Source organism: Microcebus murinus, chromosome 3 (genome assembly GCF_040939455.1).
Source record: "Microcebus murinus isolate Inina chromosome 3, M.murinus_Inina_mat1.0, whole genome shotgun sequence".
In the NCBI taxonomy this organism is placed as follows: domain Eukaryota; kingdom Metazoa; phylum Chordata; class Mammalia; order Primates; family Cheirogaleidae; genus Microcebus; species Microcebus murinus.
The window spans coordinates 57,467,270-57,480,245 of record NC_134106.1 but is presented as its reverse complement, the minus strand read 5'-3'; the positions used below and the strand labels follow the sequence as shown (position 1 = coordinate 57,480,245).

Sequence of the window (12,976 nt, the reverse complement as noted above, 5' to 3'; positions counted from 1 at the left end):
CAGGTGTCCCTGCAGCTGTGGGGATGGGTCGACGTGGCGAGCCTGCCAGGCCAGGCTTTCCACCTGTGGCAGTGAATCCTGTTAGTTCCTCTTAGAATGGATGCTCTGAATGCTTACAGGCCCAGCTTCTAGAAGTTGAGGGATATATTTTCTTTGCTGAAAAATGGAGTACTTTCTGGAATCATGTTTTCTTTGTAGAGTGATCCCTGGGCTCTCTCTGCTTATAATATTTCTTTGTTCAAGATTCTTTTCACTGGTGGCAGGTTCCCTTTACCTCTTTAATTAAATAACTCTGCTGAGCGATGCCCTTAACTCCTCCAGGTTAAGCAGTCTGAGCAGACTGAGCAGTCTTTCCTATCTAATAATGTCAGTGATAATCTGTGGAACTCATCTTTTGTGTGTTGATATTCTGTTCCAGCACAGTGCTATAATCATATATAGGTGATCGGCTGCTAACTTGCAGACAAAGTGAAATCTTCCCTGGTTCTAGCATTGCTTTCACCCTAATTTCGAAATTCAATCTTAGAATTCCTTAACTGCCCCAAAATACAGATTTGATAACCATCATTTTTTTTTTGAGTCCATAATTACTTTGATAAAAGTATCTGATTTTCTAACTTGGAATGGAAACAATTAGAAGTCTAGGAAATATGAGGCTAAACTCATTCAGGTGAAAAAATAAATTACCCTAAAAGACAATATGGTTTCTTTTCCTTGTCCTCTCGGATGTTTTCTCCTGCAAAACTTTCCCAGAAAATAAGCACTTCCTATGTTAAAGTGCTTGAACTCTGAATTTTATCTTCTTTCTATTCTTTAACTGAAACCAAAATCATATGTTCAAAGGATTGATTCAAATTTAAATACTAGTAAGAGGCATTTTGAATGGGAATCTCAGTGAGGTCTAGAAGGTACTATTTCATCTTGTCACATTCTGCTAAGAACAAGCCAGGGTCAACCCTCTCTGAATCAGTTTGGTTACCTCATCCTATAGTGTTTAGGGAAAGTTTAAGTGAAACTGTAATTGCAAAGTCCTCTTTCCCAAGTGGCATTTCCTGAGAAGTGAGCTGCTAAAGTTATCTTGGCATCCAGATCACAGACTTGTTGCAACTTCTGAGCAAAAAATTCTTTTTACATATTAATGTTAAGAGAAATCTAGAAATACGTGTTTCTATAGATGGAAATCCAGAGGCCTTTAACATGTTTCTTTTGATTTTCTTTCTCCCACATTGGCTTGTATGTGTAACATGTAAATGGAGTAACTTAAAGGCTAAGATCTAATCTCATGGTATTGTTATGTGTACCACTTAATGCCATCACTGACCTGGGATGCTGATAATCTGGACTCAGATTCTCTCACCGGGGAAGATTCCTTGCTTGATTGCTCTCTGCTTTCTAACCCTACTACTGACCTTCTGGAAGAGTTTGCCCCCATAGCAATCTCTGCTCCGGCCCATAAAGGTAAATGCTTTCTTCTTCTCCGGCCCACATATATTCTTAGAGTAGATGAACTGAACAACTCCTGAGAGTTTTCCTTATCAAAAGTTTTTGCTAGTGAAATTTTTTAACTGTCTCCTTATATGGAAAACTCGAGTTTGTACTCCTAGACACGAAGAATATTTAATAAGACAGACAACGGGGTTGGTGAAGGTATTGCTTTCTGGCAAGACCCTCAAGTGCAGATAGTCCACGTTACCTTTAAGAGCTTTGTACCTTTGCAGCCAGCTCAAAGAGGTGGTTGACCTGGCTGTCCACAGAGTGTAATTATTAATATGATGCTTGTTGTTCTTACCAACAATATGAAACATTGTTTCAGCAAATTGGATTCAGTTTTTGAATAGTGATGACTACAGTAAAGAAATAGGCATCATTCCTCAAAAGTCAGTCCCCCAAGATTGAACTTGTCAAAGTTTTGAATCTTAGTTCACTGTTAAGTCATGATTGATTACTAGGTTTCTCTTTCTAATCTACCTTTTCATTTCTTAGTCTTGGGTTAATACAGGTTTGAAATTCTGCTGGGACAGAGGGAGCTTGCATTGAGTTCTATCCAGTGAATCATTTGTGGCAGTGTTAGGCTGAATGTTTACTGAACTTGCTGTGACTGGGTAGTGAAAGTGGTTTTCTAGAAGGGGGGAAATGCATAGAAAAGGAACAGCTTAAGTCCCTCCTGAAGGAAATATAAAAGTTTATTTGAGCTGACTAAAAATAATCAGCCCATGGTTTGCAATGGTAATAGCTGAGGTTTTGTTTTTACCCTGATAGCATTAAAATGATTATATTTTATGTCATAAAGTATGTAGAGTGAAGTTACCTATTTAAACAGTTACATCTGGCAGGAGCAGCAATGTGTAATTACGAGGAGCATCACTTGTGAAATAGGTACTCCGCTAGCACTTGCTGGTTGAGTAGCTTTAATTAGAGTGGAGAAGAATATTCTAACAGACTTCTGCTTGAGGTCTCAGTACATGGGATCTTGTGCCCCAGCATTCCCTGAGGCATCTGAGTTGTTTGAAACTCTTTCCAGTCACAGAGCAGTGAATCCTTCCAGAAGTATTTCATTTACCTTGTATATAGTGGCTACTACTTAAAGAGCCACTAATTTTCTTCCTCCTTTCCCTATCCCTGGTTTTGAGTTTTTCAAATATTGTAAGTCAGGGCTCTGTTCCCTCAATAAAGACAAGTGACTAATTCCTGTGCCTTTGTAAATTAGTGACATTGAAGAGAAACCTCACAGTAATTACAATTAACGGTCTCACAAATGGTAGACACAGTTCTAAAAATTCTTCTCCCTAATCATTTTTGAAAGTCAACATGGCCAACTCTAAAGCATTTTTTTCTATATCCCTATATTTTCTAGTTTTGCTACTTTTATTTATTTGAAGTCAGAGAAATGAAGTGCTTTCACCTTTAAAAACAACAGGGATTGTACAGTACAGTTGGGAACTTTGCGCCTCTTTCACGTTCTTTCATTTGCTAATCTCTACCTCTGTTGTTTCTGCTTGTGTACTCGCATTCTGTATTAAGCTGCAGAAGATAGTAATCTCATCTCAGGTTTTGATGTCCCTGAGGGCTCGGACAAGGTGGCGGAAGATGAGTTTGACCCTATTCCTGTATTGATAACCAAAAACCAACAAGGTAAGAAAAAGGATGGGGAAAAGAGAAGAGCTTGACATCAGCTTTCATCAAAACAGCAATGTACCTAATTTGCAACGGGGGAAGAAAGCATCAATATTTAATGAAGTATGTTGAGGGTAATGACAGTAGTAGGTTTGACCAGTATATATATAGTTTTTACAATCAGGCCAAAAATAAAGTGATCTTCAGTCAATGGGAACCTGAAGGTTTATATCAAAAGTACTTAACATGTTTTATCATGATTAGAACAATCTGTAATAAATATTCTTTCTAAAACGATTAGCGGTGGTACTTTGATATCATCCACATCTTTTGGACATGTATGGAGCATCCTTTTCCCTCTGTGATGGATTAAAATAATTTGAACATGCCATAAAACTCGGAATTTGCCATAGGCTCATCTGTTTATTTAATAAAGCATGTTCTTATTGCAGACTCTTAATAACTAATTTCTTCCCAAAGCAAAAATTATTGATTTTTACTTTATCAGGAAGATGCCTTGATGTTATCAGGAAGTTAGTATACATCCAGCAATTCTCAGGCAAAATATGTATTGATTTAAAAATAGCGTCCTCTTTTGCGAGGTGTCCTGCCTATACTATGGTGTGGAGAGAGTGCCTGAACTTTTGGTGGGAGGTGGCGGATAGCTAATTTGTATGTTTAAAAATCAACATGTAAGAGTTTGCAAATGTAAAATGTTGCTTCTCTAGGTTTTTTTGTTTTTGTTTTTTTCTCCTTTGCTTGCTCTACACATCTAAACCTTAACCCTCTGTGTTTTGTACTGAATTCCTATCTCTCCACTTCCAGGTGGGCACTCTAGAAACAGCAGTGGGAGCTCTGAGTCCAGTCTTCCCAACCTAGCCAGGTCTTTACTGCTGGTGGATCAGCTCATAGACCTGTAGCCGTGACCCAGTAGCAGATGCAGTTCTGTAACCTTCATACCGTAATATACATTTTTATTACGGAGTTATGAGAAAAATGATTTTTTAAAAAAAATCTGCAAATAAGGGGCCCTCCAGCCCTTTTCTCCTACCCCTTGCCTTCTCCTATAGAAATGATAAGGAAAGAAAATCACTTTGGCCCTCCAGATATTCCTTGGCCAGTTCCTCCCTGTTAGTTTGCTGTGTTTTCTCATAACCCTTCTTCAATAGCATTATCTTAAATCAAGTGCTAGATGCCATGAGCTTCACCTCTGCTGGAATCGACTCCACCAAAAGCTTAACTGTAACTGAAACTAGTGAATTGACACCTTTGTCTCATTCTTGCTAGGAATGGCCTCCCAAATCAATCCTCCCAACCCCTGTGTTCTTTGGCCAGATGCTGATGAATGTGTTTCCCTGTTTTTGCTTTTTATCCTGATGCATTTTCATGAGGACATGGCTCCTTCAGTTGGTCTTAACTCAAGACAGTAGCCTGGAGATGGGTGTGCAGTTTAAGAGAGGGTAAAACTGACTGACTGATAGTGTATGTTTGAGAAGAGAAACTGAGCCCAGCTGTAGCCAACCAACTTTGACCTTGTTTGATCATAGACGTAGCCAAGGGATTTTACACCCCATGCAACCTGCCCAGCATTCGTCCAGCTTTCTGGCTTCCATTGAACCGTGATTTCTCAGATCTGGAGACGTGACTGCAAGTACTTGAGATCCTTGGATAAAATGTGTACGTTAACATAAATCCCGAGTGTTGCCATTCCTTTTCATGTTAACTGTCCCAAGCTGGGATCTCAGAATTAGACCAAAACAAGACAATGGTGGTAATATGATACCTTTTATTAGAAGACTTTTCATTGGGGGGGAGGATGGGGAAGGGGAAGGAATTGTAGCAGAAACAGATGTATTTTTCTTGTGATTTTTATTTTGAATCAAATATTGTAAATTGTGTATAAATGAAGATGCTGAATAGTTCTGTTTCCACTTGGCGTTTCAAGTCTGATGTCAGGTGTCTGTACAGGGTTTTGATCTCTTTCCCTTGTATAACTACACAGCGATCCTACAGTGTAACATATGGAATCATTTTGAGTAGACTTTGTGTGTTGCTATAAGCTTTCAGCAGGTCCTCTGTCTCTGTAGAATAAGCATGTTGTATATTTTCAGATAATCAGAAGTAAGTGTGCTGACAAGCTGGACACAATTTGACTGTGCCCAGCTTAACCTTTCTTTCTCTCTAATGTTTAAATTGAAGGCTACAGCCAAAGGAATATGTTCAGTTGGTTTTCCTTGGCTTCCTAGATTAAAACAAAAATAAAAACAAAACCTAGCTGTTTATTAACTGTAGAATATTGTTCATAAAATAAATAAAGGCCCCTGCACTGACATGACAACATGCCTCATGGTCACCCTATGTATATGTACTTACTCATTAAAGTGTATTTTTTTCCTCGCGTGGAAAGCACTTTTATAAAATCACCCTTTTGAAAAGAGATGGGCACAGAGAACCCATTGTTCTCTTCCTCTAGTGCCATTGTCCATGATCAAAAGGGAAACTCTTAGTTAATCAGATTTGTACAAATAAAATTCCGAGTCCATTTGCTTGTTTCTCTATATAGCATTTTGTTTCTTCTTCCTCACGTTTGCACTTTAAGGGGGAAAAAAAAGTTTTAACAACAACAGCCTGTAAAACACTCTGGAGGGCAAGTTTGACCTCAGTAATGTGAGAGAAGCCTTTGAAAGGCATCAGAGGAAAAGTCTGAATCTTTCAGTCTTCCTTCTGAGTTTAAATCATTCCCGTGCTGGCTGAAACTAGATGAGCTAAGTAAAGGCCTTTATTAGGATAACAAATCATTTCTAAAATCAAGAGAGGCACGAGCTTCCTGCTAAGCATAAAAAAAGATATCCATACAGGGCTCTCCCTGTTGGGTAGCAGTGAAAGTAGGACTTGGTATACTCCTTTATGGATAGGAAAAGTGTTGCAGATCAGAATTGTCTTCTCTTTTCTGGACAGAGAAAGAATGTATAAACTAATGAAGGAAATGTTTATTTTTAAATAAGAATAATGTTTTAGTTCTATGTTTTCATATTTGATTTTTTCATACATATATGTTAGAAATATAATGAAATGTCTAGTTTCTCAATTTAATTGAAATAATGAAGAGTACAGTTTAGAAACAAGGTATCTCTAAATTGTTCCTTTCATGCATTATCCATAATTACATCGAGATATATTATCTAGTTATTTGGTTCAGTAAAGCTTAATGGAGCTAGTTAATGAAAATGAGAGGACTAGAAGCCAGAGACGAGCCTGAGGGAGATAATGACAAGAAATTATCTTGGGCTTATTCTTTAGGGCCTCAAAGGGGGGGAACTGTTTTTCTGTTAAGGAATACATGTGAGTGCTTTGATAAATGGAGCCTTTCTTAGTTTATAGCATCATCCCTGAACTAAAAGAGTTTGAGATGATCATCATGTGCTAGTCATTGACAGAACTGTGGAACCATAAACTGAGCTGCAAGAGGGACCTTCCAGACTATCACTAGTCCATCCTCTCCATTTCACAGGTGTGGGACCTGAGCTAGATAGAGCAGGGTGCGGGGAGAAGAGGCCTGAGCAGGACAGGCCACTAGGAGCTCATCCTGGCTGTTGTCAGGCACTGGCCAAGCAACCTTCAGCAGGCGCTTCCCCTCGCAGAGCTGCTGTTCTTTATGTAAACAATGAGTTTGGACTAGATGGTCTATAAGATTACAGAGGTATAGAATCCTAAGTATATATTATTACATTTAGAAGGACTATGAAGGATTTATATAATCCTGATGTTCTTCAGTTATTGTCTGTAGTTCCTGCTATTACTGTAGCAGTATTTACATTTTAAAGAATTATAATGGGCTTTTACTAACCTGGGTTGCTCTTTATTGATTGTCTGAATAGAAGCCTAAATCATCACAGACTTGGATATAGATTTTCCTTTTTTAATAATACACACACACATGTGCACACACACCCCTACCTATTCTAATAAAACAGTATCAGAAGACTTTAAGTCTTCTTAAATGTATAATCAGGGATCTGCCCTTTTAAAATGGGCAAATACTATAAGCATATGTTTTTTTATTTGCTTTTATTCCAGCTGTGTAAAAATAGTAACTATACCAGAAAACATCACAAATTGGGTTCTTTTTTTTTTTTTTTTTTTTGCCTTTACAACATTCAAATAACAAGCTCTCACCAAATTCAAGTCCCAATGTTTTTAAAAATACAGACCTCAGAGGAGATAAGGTTTAAATAGGCACTTCTAAATATGATTATAATTATTATAATTAATGATTTTTTTGAGCAGACATATCAGAATTTTGACATCTAATTGAAAGTTGTTCCCTTCAAAACCTGGTTTTACTTGGGAAGTTAATACTTATTCTGATGATGCTGCCGTCATTCAAGTTATTTTTGAAACTCTTCTCCTTAGAAATAATATCAAGGAAGATGATACAGTATAAGAAAATCAGCATATTCTCAATTAGCACCATTTTTAGCATCTAAAAGTATATCCTCTTTCTTGATCTCCTTTTCCACCACTCTTGGTTCTGAGTAACATTTAGCTATTTCCAAAAAGCAAAATCACCCCTGTAAGATGAAGAGTGGTTACTACTGAAGACAGTAAAAAAATAATCCATAGGCAATTCCCAGAGAGGACCTTACAATAGAAAGTGAAAGTGATCAAGTCTTAATTTCTTTAATATTCTGGATAAGGGAACCTCTATGATTCCCTGGGTTTTAGTATGATTTGGAAAATTGATAGATACAGATTTTAAAATACCTCTGAAAGAGATTGTCACTTTTTTCAGTGTCTGTTGATATTGGACTTGGCTCTTCCTGAATTAGAATTATAGAACTTGGATTGCTAATACTTACAGGAAAACAAAACCAAGAAAAGAAGCTATTTTCTCAAGATGTAATATTAATTTTGTTTTGTTTTGAAAACTTATTTCCTCCTTACCTGACATATCATTGATCATTTTGATTCAAACCAACATAGCCTTTCCCAGGTCAGGAACAATTCTGCCTTGAGCGATGCCATGGAAATGACCACCCAGAGATAAAGAGGGATCTGCATTCAACTGAATAAATACATGCTTTAGATATTTCGGGCCAAAATAAAATCTCCCATAATGAGGTTTTTCTGTAGTCTCCCAGAGTCCTTAACCTTCTCAGTCTGTAAGATTATTAGCCTCCCATAGCCACTAACTTGGAGTTTTGGGATAAAAATGACAGGATTGCCCAATGTACCAAATTATGCAAATTAGAGGCTATCTGGCAGAACAGAAAAACTATTACATAAATATTTAGAATAGAATCTTTACTGAAATACTCCAGATATTGCAAATTTATCTTCTATCCCTCTCTAGAGACTATGATTTTACCAACACAAAGTTAGCCTTTTCCTTTTCCACACTATTGATGTTCCTAAAGTTGGTTGTGTTTGGGTTTCTTGAATCAGAATGAATCCCAGATGGCCACTGTTTCAAATAATCTGATACTATTTTGCTTTTCTTAGGTTTCCTGTCACTATGATGGGGAGGGAGGCTCCTTGGGTAATCCTAACTTATGCAAGAAGTTACCAAATGGTGGTAGTTGCTAGAATGGAAGACGCTTTCTTGGTTCCCACTTTGATGTAGTGTACTTGCATTTAACTCTTTTCCTCTGAGTTATCTGCTCTGCCTTGTTGCACACCCCTCTGTCATGTGGATATATATTTACCATAGGTCTTTAACCTGTCCTCCCCGACAAGACAAAGCAAACAGATGTACATGAAGCTATCTTATGCAGTAAAAATGTGAAATTTGAACATTGCTACGTAAGCATTGTATAAAAAACAAGTCTGTAAAGAAATTTCTTATGTAAACCTATAGGGGAATAAAGACTTTTATCTGTTCAAATGGGATCATGCTGTTTAGAGGTCTAAATACGTTAAAATAGCTGCTGTTTTCCTGACCTGAAAACTCATTTTTGCAGAAAGGACTAAAACACACTGTTGAGTGACAATAAGTACCAGTGCACAAGAAAGTGTGGATGCATGTGAGAGACATACCGTGGACATTTTAATGAGTCCTGGCTACCCTCAGAGAATAAATGCCCTGCAGCCAAGTAGAATAAAACTCCTGCGAGCCTGCATTCGATAGGACCAGACACGGGGTTATAAAATGAAGCACAGATTTGCAGCTTCCTTCCTCTTATTTAATCTTCAATATACCCAGGCCAGTTTAATTAAACATTTTATGTTGGCAAGAACAATTTTATGCCCAGTGAGAAATCTCTCATTTAATTGCCTCATTGGTCTGAGAGGCACAGCACAGCATCACTGGCCAGCATTGGCACCCATCACGTCCCTTATTTCCCAGGTGTGGATTTTAATGCAGCCACTCAACAGATGGCAGAACCGAGTGCATCATTTTATCATCTAAGCCAAAAGGTCATGGTAATGATTAGTTTGGTATACATCTCTTGATTCGCTGATTCGGTTCCAAGACTTAAATTTCAGTTGGTGCTGCATTTCCAAAGTTGTTGTGAAGGGATATTTGGTGTCCTAGTCACTAACTATATGAGAAGCCCTCTCAATACTCCAAGTCTTCATTTTCAGTTTTTGGCAAGAATTATGTCTTCATTACTCCCTGTAATTGCTATTTCAGTTTATGGTATGGGGAAAAGCCAAAAATTTTGGTTGTGCACGATCTATTTCATTAAGGAATATCTAGCCTGAAATTTAAGTCTTCAGATTTTGATTCTTTAGAGAATACTCTGATGACCTTCACTGTGTCAATTAGGTAAAATTTCTGGGTAAACCCATCCCAAATGATACAGCACTTATGGTTGCTTTGGAAGTTAATGAGGAGCTAGTGAAGATAGTTGCCAAGTCATCAGGTACTTTTTTGGGACTCCTTTCCCATTCCCTGCAGCGTGTGAGTCCTTACTGAAATGCGCATAATATGGAGCCTCAAAATAGACTAATACGGAATTGCCCTTAGTGGAAGTATCAAAGTATGCTTGACCAGGCACACAGGCCTACATCACAGCAAGAAAAAGAAGTGTTTTGACTTCTTGCTTAATTTAATGGGCTTAAACCAAAATAAAAAGAGGCATGACCCGGTTTGAGGGAATTATAATAAAACCCTACCGTAGACTCCATGATCAGACCTTTGTGCATACCATGAGGCCAGGCTCTGGGCTTAAGCTCCTGAGGCACAACAGACTGTGTTTACTAAGCTCTGTGGACACAGGTTATCTGCTGTGACATGCCATCGGGTACCAAAGGAACTGGGCCAAGGCACGAGGTTAAATTGGAATAAATTCTACATTGCTGGTAGGCAGACTGCTTCAAATGTGTTTTCCTGTGGGTATAAGGCTATCTTTATATACAAGGACTGTTTACCCTGAAAACACATGTTTTCCCTGTAAGAACACATTCACATATTCCAAAAAAAGACCTTTCACTGCCAACAAGATTTAATCTACCTTCTGTTTATGGTTATTTGGAATTTCTCTTTCTCTTGACCACCTTGTTTCTTATACTGCCACCACCAGGATTCCCTAAGGGAATGTGGATATCAGGGCTTCCCCCATATTCTCTGGCATTTCTTTGCCCTTGAGAGTGTCATTCCTGGAGAGATGCAAAGGGCAGTTACTTTCTGCCTTAGTCACACTGCACCTCCTACAAAAAGAATGGAAAAGTTGAGAGACGTGGCCTTCTCAGAAGAATCCTTTAAATGTACTTTTCCAGTCCTATAAAGCCGATTGACGCTGTTGAAATAAGAGAGGAAATAGATTTGGTCCTTGTTTTGAAAGACAGGAGACTAGTTTTTCCTTCAAACTAGATGTTATGGTGTTTTTATGACTGTTTTTGTGAATAATTAAAAGTTGTTGGAATTTTAAGTATGATGTTCCCATTACTCACCATGAAGGGCACAGAATATGCTCTACGTTGGAAGGTCGTCCAAATGGGTTATTGACCACAGACTCACTTTTTGACAGAAATAGTTTTGATGGGTTAGACATGTTCTTCTGTCCTGTCCAACTCTGGGTGAGGGCGCACACACACACCCTTGGTACCTCACGGTTCTCAAAATGTAAACTAGCACTGCAGGCATCCAGAATGCCCCTGGTTCAATACATAGCTGTTTTTTGTTGGTCTCTGCAACAATTGTTTTGACCAAATTCAAGTTAAATTTCCAAAAAAACACTGACTCCAATCAAACTAGTGTTCATTCCAATTACTGACCTCTATGATGCCAGAGTTAGTCATTGACTTAAGTTTTCCATTTTTCCCTAAGAAATATTTTGCTGTCCTGCAGAACCAGCTTAAATACATCAATTTTCAGGGTAGTTTTGGAAGGTGAGAAGTTATGCTTTAGTTTTGGCAACTGGAAACTTTGTCCAACCTGATACTATGAGAGGAAGGTAGCTCAAGGAGTTTTGGGGACCTTTTGCACCTCAAATTTTACTTTGGAAAACTTCTTTGCCCCCCTTTCATTTGAATTTCCTCCCAGAGATAATCATCTTGGTATCACTGAGATAGATCTAATTCTACTTGCCTGAGAAATTAGGATTATGTCTTTCCACATATATGACAAGGGAGAAGTTCAATTTATTTCCTGTCAGCTGACTAATGCTTTTGTATTACCAGGTAGCTGCACATATTGATGTTGTAATGCAAGGAAAAATTTATTCTCCTCAAAGTCATATTCTTCAAATACTATACAGAAGGCCATTTGGCACCAGTACAGAATTTAACTTAGTGTTCTAATTTGGCATTCACTGAATACGTTCAAACTATTAGAAAAGGAAGTAAAAATGGGGGAAAAACCATTTTTGTTTGTTTGTGCAAATAATATTTAAGGTCAGAACTGTTTGAAAAGAAGCACTACTAAAAAGTTATAGAATTCAGAGAAACATAGTATTTTTGTATAGTATCTTATACAATGTTCAGACCTCTCTCTACATTCTCTTTACAATGTAATGTCTCTAAGTGACTGATTTCCCAATAAACTGATTTTGATGCCTCTGCTGCCGTGGTCTGTGTGTTTAATTCAAGCAGAAACTTTAGCAGGGGATAATTTTTAGCAGACATTTCTACTAGCCAATGGTTTGCACAGGAGGGGAGAGGGTCAATGTGGGAAGGGGATGATTGATCCGTACAGAGGTTCTGAGTCATCTATGGCTCCAAATCATTGTACCTAATATTCTTATCCTGGTGGGTTGGGAAACTCCAGTGGTATTTTTTTATTGAGCCCATGGTGAAATGATACCCTTACCCCCAACCACCCTTTCTCTGGATTCTTCTTGCTTAGTTACATATGCCTTTTTCCTGCCCTCTTGCTAACATGTGCCCAATGACATACTTCTAACCTGCTAATATTTCTTGGAAGGTAAGCTCTCTTGCATTCTGATAATTGTCTATTTGATTTTAAAAGCCAGAGCACCCCGAGGCACCTCTACCTAGATAGAAATAGACTAGTGTATTGGAGTTAGCTAATTCTTCTGTAATTACCCATGCATTTTACTCCTTCTGCTTAAAGAACTTTATGACAGATTCATTTAAGCAGAGGAGATCTTTACTAACTTAGAAGACTGAAAACAAAATTCCAGGGCAACTCCAGCTGAAGGTGACTTACTTAACATGATTTTTGATTCTGTATTCTCCCCTTAGAAAGTACCTTCAGTATTTGTATTTTGGGCACTCTTGTGCTCTTTGATTAGTGCTTGTGATGTAAATCATTGGTCAACTTGCATTTCTCAAGCAGCCACGTTCTGCTTCTTTTCAGAGAGTTTGACCCTCTGCATGTGGAGCACATGACCACATGCACGATATCTGAATTGAATCATCCCAGACAGTGTTTCTACGTAATCCAAAACTGCCATGG

General features: G+C 38.1%; 1 protein-coding gene across 11 annotated transcripts in view; it reads left to right on the top strand.

Moving 5' to 3' along the window:
- AAK1 (AP2 associated kinase 1) overlaps positions 1-12,976 on the top strand; it is a 175,156-nt gene that overhangs the window by 154,832 nt on the left and 7,348 nt on the right. For 4 of the 11 annotated variants that reach the window (XM_012750099.3, XM_076000846.1, XM_076000844.1 and 1 more), the window contains 2 exons: positions 1,348-1,458; positions 3,022-3,132. The exons of 4 other annotated variants lie outside the window; for them this stretch is intronic. In XM_012750099.3, the coding sequence (XP_012605553.2) occupies positions 1,348-1,458; positions 3,022-3,132 (222 nt within the window). Of the gene's footprint in view, positions 1-1,347; positions 1,459-3,021; positions 3,133-3,939; positions 7,259-12,976 lie in introns of those variants that run through there. 3 more of the 11 variants (XM_012750108.3, XM_012750107.3, XM_076000845.1) reach the window with 2 other exon arrangements.